The 14885-nt window shown below is 42.0% G+C and overlaps 1 protein-coding gene across 6 annotated transcripts in view; it reads left to right on the forward strand.

The window, feature by feature from the left end:
* The window catches only part of iqsec1a (IQ motif and Sec7 domain ArfGEF 1a), a 143924-nt gene that overhangs the window by 66354 nt on the left and 62685 nt on the right, over positions 1 to 14885 (forward strand). The window contains exon 1 of one of the 6 annotated variants that reach the window (XM_072448931.1): positions 2600 to 2797. The exons of 4 other annotated variants lie outside the window; for them this stretch is intronic. In XM_072448931.1, coding sequence (XP_072305032.1) covers positions 2676 to 2797 — 122 coding nt within the window. In that variant the 5' untranslated portion in view covers positions 2600 to 2675. Of the gene's footprint in view, positions 1 to 2599; positions 2798 to 13790; positions 13883 to 14885 lie in introns of those variants that run through there. One more of the 6 variants, XM_072448934.1, reaches the window with a different exon arrangement.

Consider the following 14885-nt stretch of genomic DNA (forward strand, 5'->3'; position numbering starts at 1 on the left):
CCTCCTCCCAAAATCCGATGGTTGGCCGTCAGGGCAAGGTTAAATTAAGTGTCATGCGTCACTGTAATTGAGTCTGAGTTGCAGCAGAAAGTCCAGGCCAATTAACAGGCTCTTTTTTGAAGGTGACTCTACAAGGCTTTCCCCGTATGAGGAATATAACAATGCGACTACACAATGATTCAACAAGAGAGAAATGTCTGCAGCTGAGGCATACGAGACAGGGTGGAGACATATACAATAGGTTATGAGACAAAGCATAAATGTAATTGGTGAAGGTTCGCCTACTGGTGTCTTGGAGTGGTCAGGCAGCAGACCAATTCAAAACCAGTAGATGTAATGGTCTTTTAATTCATTTTGACCATACTGTAGTCCTTTGTCATTACACATTACTTATTGTGTTTTTATTGGGTTGTAGTATTTGATAAGATAAGATGAGGAGAGAATATAATGTATATTTTGAAAGTCATCTTACTCTTTTTGAGCACTGTATACAATAGGAAATAAAACTCCTTTAAATAGGCTATAAAAAGGGATGAATAACCTAAATTATAATCAATTTAAGATCAATTTATAAAACTCAGAACTTTCAAGAGTGACATGTTCTGTGTGTTTTATTATGATGATTTCTAAATAATTCTGCAAAAATATTTCCAGAATACATTCACACAATGTAGATCATTTACACGTAAAGCAGGAACTGACTGGTCTGACTTCCTGGTCCTGGTGCTTTACTTTCACCATTACGATACAGACTTGGAGCGCTTCATCAGAGGTTTGACGAGTGAAAATACACACAACATTTTCTTGACACAAATTGAAACACTACGACGCACTCTCTGTCACTTCTGTAATGTGTTCTTCAAGTCTTAATCACCAAACCTCAAAACAAACATCACATTGTCAAAAAGACAGGAGTCTGCGATTATTCTCAAATGCAAAAATGCTCTCTGGAGTGAAACTGCGCACACTGGACCTTAAGCTGTAGAGATCAGCTCTTGCCGGTAATAATTAGGGTTTACATGTCCGTAAATTGCAGCAAAGGCCAGTGCAGATTTACAATTACCCCCCACACACAGGTTTATTAAAGAAAAGACAGAGGTCCTAGTTTAGCAATCACCTTGGGGTTAACACTCGATACATAGACGGTCGAGTGTGGAGTCTGGTCTCGTCGAAATCTATCTCTCCCTGGAGACCCTGAGCCAACGGTCAGCCATTTCTGCCCGTCTCACTGTGTGCAATCTAACCCGGGCTTTACATCGAACAGACCGGCCAGCAGGACTGATTTGGTGCTGTAGATGTGTCAACAATAACGATAATTATTACAATAGTTATCATATTAGTCATTGCAAACACAAGATTCAATCGGGTTTGAGACTTTTTTCTGCCTGTCTGGACTTGTACGTGACGCAACTCCTCTGCAAGATCTGTAGTTTCTTATGAATATATTTCTGGCGTAATGATGTTCAGTTCCAGTCTTAGTCAAAATCATTGCACCAGAGTCAGGAGGTATAGCACAAAATGTGTAATATTGTGTTGTTTTAGTGATATAGTAAAAAGTAGAGTATATGAATCAAAAACGCCTCAAAAAAAGAGACGTATTGTTGTATGAAGTGATAGGTTTACACTTTTATAGCTGATTTTGTGATCCGTTCCCGTTTTTTGCTGGACTGGAACGTTAACAAAGACACTGGCAGGCATAGTTTTCATTTCTAAAGATTGTTTGAATGTTGTCAAGATACTCTTTTTCATCGCCCAGCCCTAAATGGAACTATCATCCTCTCTGTCAGTGTTGGCCAGTGATTTTTCCTAAGTTTTATAGCTGTCAGAAAAGCACTCAATCCATCTGAGAGCACGGGGCAGGGCTATGGTTGACTATACAGCGTGCTACTTGGTCAGATTGGTTTCAGTCACTCAACCCAAATAATAATTAAGCAATTGAAAACGAATGAATGGGTTTTTACTGCTGTTATTATAGCGTAGTGTATTATAGCTTCATTGACCCGCCTGATGTTCCAACATAATTAACAAAAGCATTTCTACGTCTCCCCCTACCGTTCACATCATTGCTTAAATGTCCCTGATGTGCTTTGAAAACCACTCCAGACCAGCGCATAGATTCCAGGGAGCGAGTAGTGCTGGCTTTTATTAAGTGAGGAGTAGAAAATTGGAAAAAGGGGGGAAAGAAATAAATTAAAAAAGGAGCGAGAGTGAAAACAAAATGTGAAGGGAGGGGCGAGGTTAGAGAGAAGGAGAGCTGGCATGTTAATGAGCCCTACCTCTGATACAGCCTCCTGTTTCCATGGAGACCAAGGAACCAATCACGTGGTCGACCCGAGGACTGTACTACTCGGAGCACATGAGGAGGGTGGAGAGCAGAGGACACAGATGCTCCGTCTGACTTTGAGGAAGGATGTCATCAACTACAGGCGTAATGGCATCGTTTTAATTGTTGTTTTGGATCTGGCCGCTTCAGAGAAACACACGCCTCCTTTCCTCGCATCTTCATCTCCCAAGTCTCCCTATCTCACCTCTCCATCACCGCCCCCCCCCCCCCCACCCCCCACCCCCACCCCACCCTCGTATGGGTCCTCCTCTTTACATCACGCGCGCAGCTCCGTGTGGCAGCCTGAATCCGTCCCTGTGCCCCGTCCCGCTGTCGACTTCACACACCCAGGATGGACAAGCCCAGCGTGTGGCGTGCCGTGGCGAGCACCTCGGACAACCGCCGGGCACGGGACCCCAATGCGCCCCACGCCAGCAGACCCGGGTCGGCCATGGGGTATCGACTCTATGACATGTGAGTAATGTGTCCTGTGTGCGTTTGTGCGGAAGGGCGGTGCTGCTGGCTCGGCGGTTCATTGATGGAGGGAGCGGGGGGAAAGCGGCGTTCCAAGGCAGTGCTGAGTCACCCACGTATTCTGGTTGTTTTTTGGTGACAGGGGAGCGTCATTTGCGTGTTTTTTTGGTTCATTTCTCAGTAAATGATCGACTGTTCACTGTTTGGTTGTAAATGCGAGGCTACGATTACGAGCCTGATCACAACAGTGGCATGTGAATGGTGATACAATGTTCAGGACCCTGGTCAGCGTCTTAAAATGTGCGTGCGCTCTCTTCAGACCTTAACTTTTATTTTGGAAGGCAAAATAAAAGTTAAGACGCTGATAAACGTATAAATCTTTCAAGCATTTTGGACTGTGTATCCAATCTCCACATTGCCTTGTGCGTCTTCTCGCTGAATAAGCATCCTCTGTTTTTCTGCAGTAGCTCACTTTGTTGTCCCTTATACTGGTTTAATCCCATCAATATCTTTCTGGTGTAATCTCGTGTGAATACTTGCAGTTTTTGGTAGAGAACATGTTCCAAACAGCTGGTGCATACACTGGTGAACATTGGGTCAAATTGCCGCTGTCATGTCTAATGCCAGACACAAGGATCTGTCATTTTAATGAGTATGAGACCTTCACGCAGGAGTCCTTCACAGGCAAAGGCGGGTTTAAATCTCTGCATGCTTTGTATACATGCGTACGAGCATAGGGGAAGGCGATTGTACACAGTGCGAGAGGCTGGGAAGCAGGAATGCACTCGTGTGAAAACACTCGCATTTATAATTGTCCGAGATGGTGTTGCCTCAAAGCACTGGTGGTCACAAGAAAGTGCCCAGATTTGTCAAAAATATATTAGGTAAATGATTTTCCATTGAGCTCTTGAACCATTGAATCATTTTTTTTTTTTTTTACAGTTTTCGGTGGTCAAGTTGGTGTTTATTCTCTAAAAACGCCTCCAGTTTTTAACACAATCCTTTTAAAAAAATATAAAAAGATGTAACATGTGGTATACTGTATTTTTTCACCAATTGAATATTAATTAACATAGACAACTGTTTTTAAAGTGGAATTTATTGATATACGTGTTTGTTTAAAGAAATGGCATATTATTCTGAGTCATAAAATGTTAAATTCCTCTAAGATTGATAAGATTGATATCTTGCATAACTAGTTTCTGCTCACATCCATCTGTCTTCTGTAAGCAGCAGATATGGTGTTTTATTTCTCCAGCTCTCAAACCCACTGAGACAGATGCTTCTAAAGTCATGCCGACTCTAAAGCTGTGGTGATATTGACAATAAAACATTTTTTTGAGACGATCACAATATTGGATGATATTTTAGCAATCTGTGTGTAATGCACTAAAACACGTTTGACACAAAAACTGAATGGACGATCAAATTAACCCCAAAAGTGCAGAAATATCGAGTTATACACTGCTCTTTGGAAACCTTCAAAATCCTTTTTAGAAGATGCTAGACTCTATTTTCAGACAAATTCAACGCATCCTCCTCGCTCAGGTTTGTTGTTCTTTAATAAGGATTTGTGGTGCTGCTAATGTCACAGCATAATCACTTGCTTGTTTGTCCCTTTGGAAAACAAATGCCTGGAACCGTGCTAAAGCCAGATACCAGGAATGGACCAAAGGTTGTCTTTACAGATTTCGCCTGGAGGGACGTGATGCTTCTAGTGAAAGGTGCTAAAGAAGCTCCTGTTCAGCTGTTTGCACAATTTGACTGTATTTGATTTAGTTTTATTTACAAACCAGGGATGAGGGATTTGACAGAAGTGATGGTGGTGCATACTTTTTGTCAGATCGGCTGCACCGGGCTCAGGGCTCTACGATATTGGAAATGATAGGAATATGCGATATGGCTGTTCAGTGCTATTATTATTGTTGTGAAATTTGAATATACTTTTTGACACCATAATTTATGTATGCAATATGTACATTTGGTCAACCTATCAAAATAAATCAAGGGAAATTTAGATTGAAAAAGTAACATTGAGAATAAAATCTGCTTTTTTCAGTCAGATCGATGTCTTAGGTGTTGTTCCAAAAGCCAATACTGATAATAATATAATAATACTCATGTGCATCCCTACATTCTCTAGTTTTGTGGAAAATATAATTTCCAACGCACTACATCTACATTCCTTTTTATTGTTGATATTTTGAGTAGTTATGACAATTCAAAAGATGTAATATTTTACTTTTTTCATCACTCTGAAACCAAGATGATAAACATTCTTCTAAAAGGTATTCTTCGGATTGATATAGAGCATAAACTGCCATGTGAAATCGCCTCATTATTTATGCATATCTGACCTTGGAACATGTCTTAACTTAAATGAAAATCAAACATTCACATTTTATACATCATCTTATACTGGCTCACTACGACATGCATGAATAGACTATGTCCTTCATGTAGATAATGTCAAGCGTCCTCGGAGGGCGTTTGTGCAGCAGGGATGCCCACTTAACAGTACTGGCGCCGAGTTGCTTAATGTAATGCCCCTTTTGAAATGACGCCATGCAGTGCTGATGAAAACCGTGTGCGTCATCACCCGCGCTGCTCCTGTGCTCTGACAGCGGCGCGTGCTGGCTCTGCAGACTCTACTATAGGCTGCGTTTAAAGAGGCAGAAGCACAGCCATGAATTGGACACGGCTCCATAGAAAACAACGGTGACTTTGCCCGTGCAGAAGCTGACGGGGCACGCTGTCACTTGGCATCAGAGGATCGGGCGAGCTGCCGCACGAGGGGAGGCGAGTCACTTTAAGGATGTACGGACGCATCATCAGAACAGCCTCCAGTGTTGGAATTTTTGTCATAGTCGTTGTGTCACGATGCAGTAAATAACGACTTACACGTATGGAGTAGTGAGTTCAGCGCTGTTGGGGCGTCATTAGGGCAAAAGGGCTTAGTAATGCTTTACATAATACACGTTTTGAGTATTTTTAAAATGTTTATGTCCGTAGATTTAGGTTTTTTTTTCTAGATTTAAAAAAAAAAACTTGCCTCAGTGTTGTCGCGATAGTTTTGATTCTAAACGAAGGACCTGATACTTAATACCTATTTCAATACCACAATGATAACAAAAAACGCAATACAAATAAATAAATAATGCAATTTTCAGAACAAATTATGTTTTTTATGTGTTGGTAGCATATGTTCTATGTTGTACTTGTTCTTATAAAGCTCAAGATGTTTCTAAAGCTGAAGTTGTCCTGTTTACGTGGATCTAGTTTCAATACTTGTTTTAGTATCAATTAGTTTCTTATTTCTTACTCTCTTATTACTGCTGATATTGTTTTAGTCTCATTGTAGATGTATGTTCTAATTCCCAGGAAATAAAATGTAAAACAATATTTGTCATGCGATGTAATACAAGGAGAGATAATTGAACATTTTGAGAAAGGTGTCACCATTATTCACTCTTACGGTGAGATCAGTCCTTATGCCTAGGTGTGGATACTTTTATTGATCAGCAACGCTTAATCATTCATCTCTTTTTCATACTGTCCTGGCAGGGAATGTCCTTGAGGTCATTCGGAGGAGGGATAGGGCCTGTTAAAAGACTATTAGATTCAAATGAGTGGTCCGATATAGCTGCTCTAGTGTTTGGTCAGCACAAATGCACAAATGTCATCTGCACTGAGCACGTTTCTATGGCTCTCCACTCTCCGCTACTGTAACACGCTCCTCTTTTGCCAAACCATCACAGGCTTGGCTCGTCTTGCACGGATCTGGCTCAAAAGGCTGCGATTTAGCACTCGGAAACGGCAGCATCTGGGCATTTGTGGTGCCGGGCCGTTCCTCCCAGCTGTACCCGCTGTCAACCGCGCGCGAGGAGGACTTTGGCACTGTGCACATCTCTGGGGCACTTCTCGCTCGGTTAAAGTTTCCTTCGGGGAGTTGCCGTGGCTGCTGAAGCCTCGGCGGTTTCAAACAGCCCATAATAAGCCTCTGACTTTGCCAATGGCGCGGCACAAGCCACCGAGCGCTGGGAGAAGGAAGGATAGCTCATCCGTACATTTTGTTCCCCTGATACAAGTATAAAAACATGCAGGCTATAGCAACAGTGCTCTTATGGTCCCTCTTCTGCCTGAAGAGTGGGTCCAGCTCGACTCAGACGGTCCCTCATCTGCCTGAAGAGTGGGTCCAGCTCGACTCAGACGGTCCCTCTTCTGCCTGAAGAGTGGGTCCAGCTCCAGTCTCCTTGTGTCCGTCTGTCCGTCTGTGAGAGTCGGATCTCTCCTTCACTGGAACTCCTCCAGGTTTCTACGCTTTTTTCCCAAAGAGGTTTTTTTTGTAGTTTTTCCTGGCCGAGAAGGAGAGTCTAAGGACAGAGGACCCTGGGACATCGTCCCTCGCCACCACAGACATTGTCTGACTTCATCGCCACCACAGACATTGTCTGACTTCATCGCCACCACAGACATTGTTGATTCATTTCTCCCTGTGGCCCTCAGAGGCAACTGTTGTTGTGATTTTGGGCCTTACAAAAATAAATTGATTTGATTTGATTATGTAATGACGGGCCATGTCGACATCACTTGCTCTCTGTTGGCCCGACTCAGGCTCGCTTGTTTGGTCTGCGCTCGTGTTTACATTGCATGACTGTGGGATTCTGAATGTGCCATCGTTTATATCAGGCGGCTAATCCCATCTCAAAAACCAAAAGGGTGAATCATCGCAGACATGTTCTCAGACAAGCGCCGGTACAAGGAAGAACACATAGATCGTACCTGCGCTATCCACAAGAGGAATGATGGATGTCTGCAAATAATGAGACAGAATGGTTGATTTATGCAGTATTTGTATGGCAGCAGTGTAAATGCATGTCGTTAGCCTCAGAGCATCCGTTCAAGTTTTTGGGGAGAATGGAATGGAAGTGTGTTTTGGCTGGACAAAATCTTTCTGATTGACCGAGGCTGGAGCCAGTGAGACCAATAGATGCAAAAGAGTCTGGAGAGAAAACATGACTTGGGCCGTTATGCTATGTGCCCATCGATATGTGTAAATGCTGCGGCCTAAGTAAAGCTCCTGTTGTTTCATTAGGGCTAGTAACTAATCACTAACATTAGAATAATATTTCAGGCTGTCTGCATTCATTAATTAATTAGTCAATTAAAAAGCACATTAAACTGTCCTGTCACTCGCAAAACTCAATTCCTTCTCGTTCCCACTGTGGACCATATTAATCCTTATAATCCTAATAATAATTTGTTGACTTAAACGCCACCATCATTATTAAAATTGAAGAAACAACTTAAAGACTAGTACACGCCGAATAATGTTCTCTGCAAACAACAGCTTTCTCTCTCACCGCAGTGTATTAAATGGCATCCTTGTTTTAGTTTAGCTGATCATATTTTACTCTTCGCTCAAGCACGAATTCATTAGTGTTAATTAAAATATATACTCCAAGCTGAAACTTAATTAAAAAAAACTCAAAATAAATCTCAAAACTCTTTTGCTGCCAACGACAACACTTTGTTTTTGACAAAATGTTAAGCCCTGCATTTTAATTCACCTGCTTGTTCATTTTTAGAGTGACCTTGGTCCAGTGGTCACTTATTTGTTGGAATTAATTAAACATGAACAGATGATTCTCACATTCATTTATTCCATACATACGTCACATTTCAGTAGCTGTAACTATACATAAATATATCTATTATATTCTATATGCTTACCTGTACTTACTTAGTTACGGTACTCATTTTACTGCTTTTATACACAATCATAGTACATGGTTTGAGTATAAAGCATGACCCATATTATAAAAATCACACATATCAAATACAAATCTACTCCACTTAGGCCAGAAGATCTATCCAATCAGCTGTCTTACATTCACAAAGGCTTAACCATTGCCTGTCAAAGATCTAATAATACATTTTTTTGTCATGGCACAGTGGCCAAAAGCAAAAGCATGTCAATTATTGAATAACCCCCTGATGTGGCATGAATAATACACTCAGAAGAGCTTCTGGTTTCTGGGCCAAACTGCACTCTCAACCCTACACCGAGCATCCACTAGGGAGAGCACTTTTCTTAGGCTTTGTTAAGTCCATGACATTTCCCTGTTGAGTGTCACCACTTGATTACACCTAAAATCTCATATCACTGTTATACACATAATGATAGCTTAAAAGTGGCTTCTGAATCATCCTCATCAGTTTGCTCTCGTCATGTGCAACACAAAATGTCAAGTTTTGAGTCACCCTCTTGACTTTTTCTTCCTGGTGTGTTTGATCTCTCTCGCTCCTCAAGGCTCCCCCACTTCACCTCTCCTCTAAATACTGATGACAGAGGGTTTTTTTTAACATCAGGCTAACCCCCCGTTCAAGTGTGTATTGAGCGGCCCTCCTGCTTGGACAAGGGCTTATCAGAGACTGACCGGGGGCAGCCGCACGAGGACACAGGCCTTGTGCTGTTTCATGTCACAGTGTGAAAGAAGTAAAGGAAGGCAAAGTTAACCTCCGCTTATATGAATTCAATGTGAATAATGTTAGAATGTCAAGTTTACAGTTTCCACCATAATCGGCCTTACAAATAAGTGTTGTAATTATGTTTGGATCATGTTTTTCTCTTGACTTTATCGACGCAAATGGGGTTTTTTCATGGCCGATGCCGATGCCAACTGTCCAAAATCCAGAGAAACAGATGGCTGATCAATTCTGCCGAGATGTGGGTTTGTATAGTGTAATTTTTTTCCAGATTGTCATTTTAATTTCCTTCAAACTCTACCACAGTTTACGAGAGCAGTGGAGTCTCTGTTTGTGCCGTTTCCCCTTGTTGTTCATCACCAATCAAGCAAATACCTGCATATATTTGTATACCTTTACTAAGTTTATTACATTAATCAACCTTATGTACTAAACGGAAAAGAATAGCTTTAAAATTCACAACAAGAACATTTTACTGCAGCCTCTAAAACCCCCAGTGGCTGAGACTATTTAACAAAATGAATAACTGCCATTGGCACCAGTAAATGCATTGTGTAATTGTCACTTTTTGACCCTCTCTAAAAGCCGTGGCATCTTCATAAATCTTTTCCTCCGTCTTCGCCCCATGCAGTTTATCTGAAACAAAACAAATACGAGCTGTCACATGTTTGACTCGTCGCCATCTGCCTTTTGTGCCAGTCACTTCTGCAGCGCTGGTTTGTGCTTTGCCTTTGACAGACTCCAGTTTGTTCTGATCACACAGGCAGTCGGGGGCCCGCCCACCCTCACCACTAAAGACCACTACGAGACAGGAGGTTGAAGACTGGGAAATGTATGGTCTTTCTGATGCTACTTTTAGATGTATTTTGTCCAAGTCATTTCCTTTGTGAATCGATAGTTTGTGGGCACGTTCACACCTGCACGAATAACACATCTAAATAAGATTAAACCTGGGAATAAATCTGGGCAAGGTTTATACTAAGTCTACATCAGAACTAAACAGGGCTTGAACCAGGACTAAACGAGGACTTAACCAGGTCTAACCCAGGACTAACCCAGGACTTAACCGGGACTAACCCAGGACTAACCCGGGACTAACCCAGGTCTAACCCAGGTCTAACCCAGGTCTAACCCAGGTCTAACCCAGGTCTAACCCGGGACTAACCCGGGACTAACCCGGGACTAACCCAGGACTAAACCGGGACTAAACCGGGACTAACCCAGGACTTAACCGGGACTTAACCGGGACTAAACAGGGACTTAACCAAGACTTAACCAAGACTTAACCAGGACTTAACCAAGACTTAACCAGGACTTAACCAGGACTTAACCAGGACTTAACCAGGACTTAACCAGGACTAAACCAGGACTAAACCAGGACTAAACCAGGACTAAACCAAGACTAAACCAAGACTAAACCAAGACTAAACCAAGACTAAACCAAGACTAAACCAAGACTAAACCAAGACTAAACCAAGACTAAACCAAGAGTGTCTTGCGTAAATAGTTTTTTATTCTGTCAGACTAAGATTAAGTACGTGGCAAAAGGGTTTTGTCTGTGGCTGGTCATCTTCTGTGTATTAATCAGAATGTGTATATAGACTGTCAACAAAAGGCTCAACAGTGGGTGGATTAAGCTAATTACTTCCACCATGCCCAAATGTTCACACGCCTTGGCTTTAGCAACAACAAAAAAACATTTTAGAAAAGATAAATTCCACCAGGAGAGCTAAAAATCCCATTTCAAAGTTAATTTCGATCTAATGTATGAAAATGTGTAAGTTTGTATATAGATGAGTTGTTTGTGCTGGTGGATGGACGTGTGGTATGCGTTCGATGGACTTTGGCTGAATATTGATGAGAGGCCCCTGGCCCCTGAACTATGGGACTGAGTGGCACAGCAGCAGCGTGGCATTGCTCTCCATCCGGCAGAAAGAACAGCAGAGCGCTTGTATTCAAATGAGAGCTCATTCAAAAGAGCAGGCTGCAGGGTTATGCACTAAGATCATTCAGCTTCATAAATAGTGGCCATATTGGAGCCGCAGTGGTGTTTGTTGGTCACTGTTCATCTTCAGGAGATAATGACAGAGATCTCACGCACGGTCTTTGCGTCACCTCCATTCTTGCTCCATGTTGCTGTGATGTTGCTGGTTGGGACAGTGACGAAATCTGTGGACAATATTTTAAAGCCTTGGAGACTGTTTATTTTGTGATATTTATTAAGGAATTGCATATCCATGTTTTGCATATTTTTTTAAGAAACTTTAAGAAAGCCAGAGGAATTCAAATAAAGTTGAGGAGCGCAACGTGGATGTGAAGGTGTTTTAAAATGCCAAGGATATACAGATGAAAAAACCAAGGCACTCTGAGCGGTTGAAGTTTAAAATCCTTTATTTAAACATGACTTGTTTAATAAAAAAAATGTGCAGTTGCGTTTCAGCATGACAAATGTGTTTTATACAATGTTACTTGTACTATTGACTATTACCTTGTTTACTGTGGTCTAGTCGTGAATGTAGGTGGGCCTCGACTCTATGTCCGCTCACTTATTTGTTACAACTCTATTGCAGGGCATTAATGGGGCAATAATACACAATAATACACATTTGTCATGGGTCTATTTACATGCTAATTATGATAGTTATTATTGTTGCTAATTGTTGTAAATATTAAGTTTTGTTTTTTTCAGTCTGAGAGGCAGGACCGTGCTTCTCCCTATATAATGTAGAACCCACACGTGTCTGTGCACTCTGAGGAAGGCTGTAAAGAGCTGAAACGCCTCGGTGCAATTTTTAATTAAATAAGCCATGAAATAAAGGATTTTAAACTTCAACAGTCGGAGTGCCGTGGTTCTTTCATCTGCCACTTGGCAGACTAAAACGTGTATTTTTGCAACAAAGCCATAGGAATGTTTCTATGTGTGAGTGTATTGCGCCTTTTGTGTCGCGGCATCAATTTAGTTGCACATGGGTTTTTAATATATTTATTATATTAGATTCTGAAAAATCTTATAATACATAACATTAGTAAAGTGCTTTTCATTACAATCAAAGACGCTACAGTAAATTGTTTAATATATATATATATATATATATATATATATATATATATATAATTAATGTAACTGCACTAATGCACACTTTAAAGGCGCTCTATGTAACTTTTATGTGGAGGTTCTGTCACCTGCCTGTCTCCATGGAGATGTTATTGCTGTGCCTGGAATGTTCCGCAGTACGGCATTAAAGTGGTCTGAACTGCATGTGTTCAATTACGGATCTTTTTGATCAAGCAAAACACCTATAATTGAAACCATGCATTCTTACTATGAGTGGGCTCGCCTTTCCACAGATCTGACCTGTAAGTTGGCCTGGTGGTGTCATGGAGACTTAATTAGGTGTTGGACCCTACACCAGAAAAGTTACATAGTGCACCTTTAAACCTGCATCTTGAGTGAATCAGGAGTATATGTTTCTAAAAAAACAACAATTGACACTGCGTTCTAATCACTGTTTATTAATGATCTAAAACATACAATCTATGCAAACTGATTCATACGTGTAAACATAAATTATACATAAAGTTAATTACATGTAAAATATATATTCAAGCTTTATTAATGCGTAATTAGTGCAGGGCTGATCAAATTAATTCTGGCTACTGACTCGAGTGCATTTGGTGAAGTACATAATTTGACATTAAACACTTGGTCGGCCGGTGCTTGTAATCTGCATCTCATATTTACTTCAAAGGCTCATGTGCATATTCATCCTTACTATCTCAGTGCAGCGTGCAGGCCGGCCCTCCCTCCTCAAAGTCCACCGGCCAATCACTCGCCTCGCTGTCTGCTCTCCATTTGAAGCTTCAGTAGTACGCTAGTGTTTCCCTGGCAACCGGCATCGGCACATTTCTGGGAGGTCCGAGCGTATGGCAGCGGCAGCAGCAGCAGCAGCAGCAGCAGCAGCAGCAGCAGCAGCAGCAGCAGCAGCAGCAGCAGCAGCAGCAGCAGCAGCAGCAGCAGAGGCAGGCAGCTGTAAGAGCGAAGAGGAGAAGAGGTGAGAAAGGAGATGAGGAGAACATTTGGAGATCGCTTGCCTGGTTTATCCACGCAGAACCGGGATCGAAAAGTTTGACTCTTTATGGAATTTCAAGTTCAGAGCAGTGTCGCGTTAGTCCTGCCGCCGCAATCGATGATGTACCTGTCTACGAGGGGATCCGGGAGTGACGCGCCGCGGAGTGAGAGTCGGCGGCGTGCACGCGGGACGCAGCTGACCTGGTTTTGAACGGAACGTATCCCGAGCAGCCAAGACGGGGCTGGTGCTCGCTGCGAATCGGAAAAAGTTCTGTCTGGTTCTAAGTGCTTAAGCCAGCTCCTACTAGTCCCAAGTTTTCCCTGGATGCCTGGAACGGTAGAAGAGATGTCTGATGTAATGCACGCTTATGGATAGTCATCAGCATCATTTATTATCACACATTTCCTCAAATACAATGGTGCCTTTTTCCCATCATTGACTGTGAGAGAATGTGGAAGTTTAAAGCCTTTTGCCTGGACTACTGGCACGTGTTGTGTCTGCACCCACACAACAGCTTTTACAAAAGGTATGTCCATTTCTTTTTTGTGTGTGTTTGGCATAAAGTCTCCTTCAATTGATATGTTTCGAGAGCAGCTGCTGGAGTAGACGCCGCTAAATAGTGCACGCGAGTGGGCTAAACCATTATCGATCCTCCGCGGCGAGTGAACTAGCAGTTTATCCCGAAGCACTCCGTGAAGTAACTCGGCACTCGCGACGATCCCGGTCCGTCCCGCTTGTCTGTTTTGCTTTGGAAGTGGTGAAAACTGATGAGATAAACCAGCATCGACTTAAATGTATTCATCCAGGTCCCAGTGGGAGCTTTTGCCATTCACCTTTCACCCACAAAGGCCCGGAGCAGAACGCAGGGATTTAAACGCTTTGCCAGACAGCGAGGCCAGTCTATTTTCTCAATGTCAACCTGTGTTAGCTGATGTAATGTCCTCAAACAGCACGTCTGAAAATAACTTCGAAGAATGTCTTGATGCTATTGTGGGATTTTGCGCTTCTTATCGGAACTTGCAACATCGCTGACGCTTAAGCTACAAACGCTGTCTATTTTTGTAGCTTTCTTTCAAGTGTGCTAACAAGGTGCACGCTCCTCCAGGTTTAAAATACCTCCCCCCCGCCGTCACTGCTGCGGTGTCAAGGCCATGCAAATCTTCATGTCATTTATGGTCCATTAAAACGTGAGAAAAGCCAATTTAGAGTCATTACCCATTCACATGCTTTGCACCAAACAGTTAGCATATTGGCAAGAACAATTCTGTGGGATTAATGTGATTTGTATCAGCAATTTTTATGCAATACGAAGTTGAAATCTAAGTCCAAATGTGTGTTTGGCTTGAAGATTATTGCTAGGAGACTTGCTTAGGAGTGCAAAATTCACCTTACACTCTCCTGTCAGAAATCTGAATTCATTTTGGCCCATGTTTTACTGTAAGAGTAGCTTAGTAGGCAATAAACCTAATACATGTGATTTTTTTTTTGTTTTAAATGACATAGGTCTTGTTTACGGTTGTTATTTTTCA

Source organism: Eucyclogobius newberryi, unplaced genomic scaffold (genome assembly GCF_026437365.1).
Source record: "Eucyclogobius newberryi isolate DKJ021-1_F unplaced genomic scaffold, fEucNew1.0.hap1 SCAF_17, whole genome shotgun sequence".
Lineage (NCBI taxonomy): Eukaryota > Metazoa > Chordata > Actinopteri > Gobiiformes > Gobiidae > Eucyclogobius > Eucyclogobius newberryi.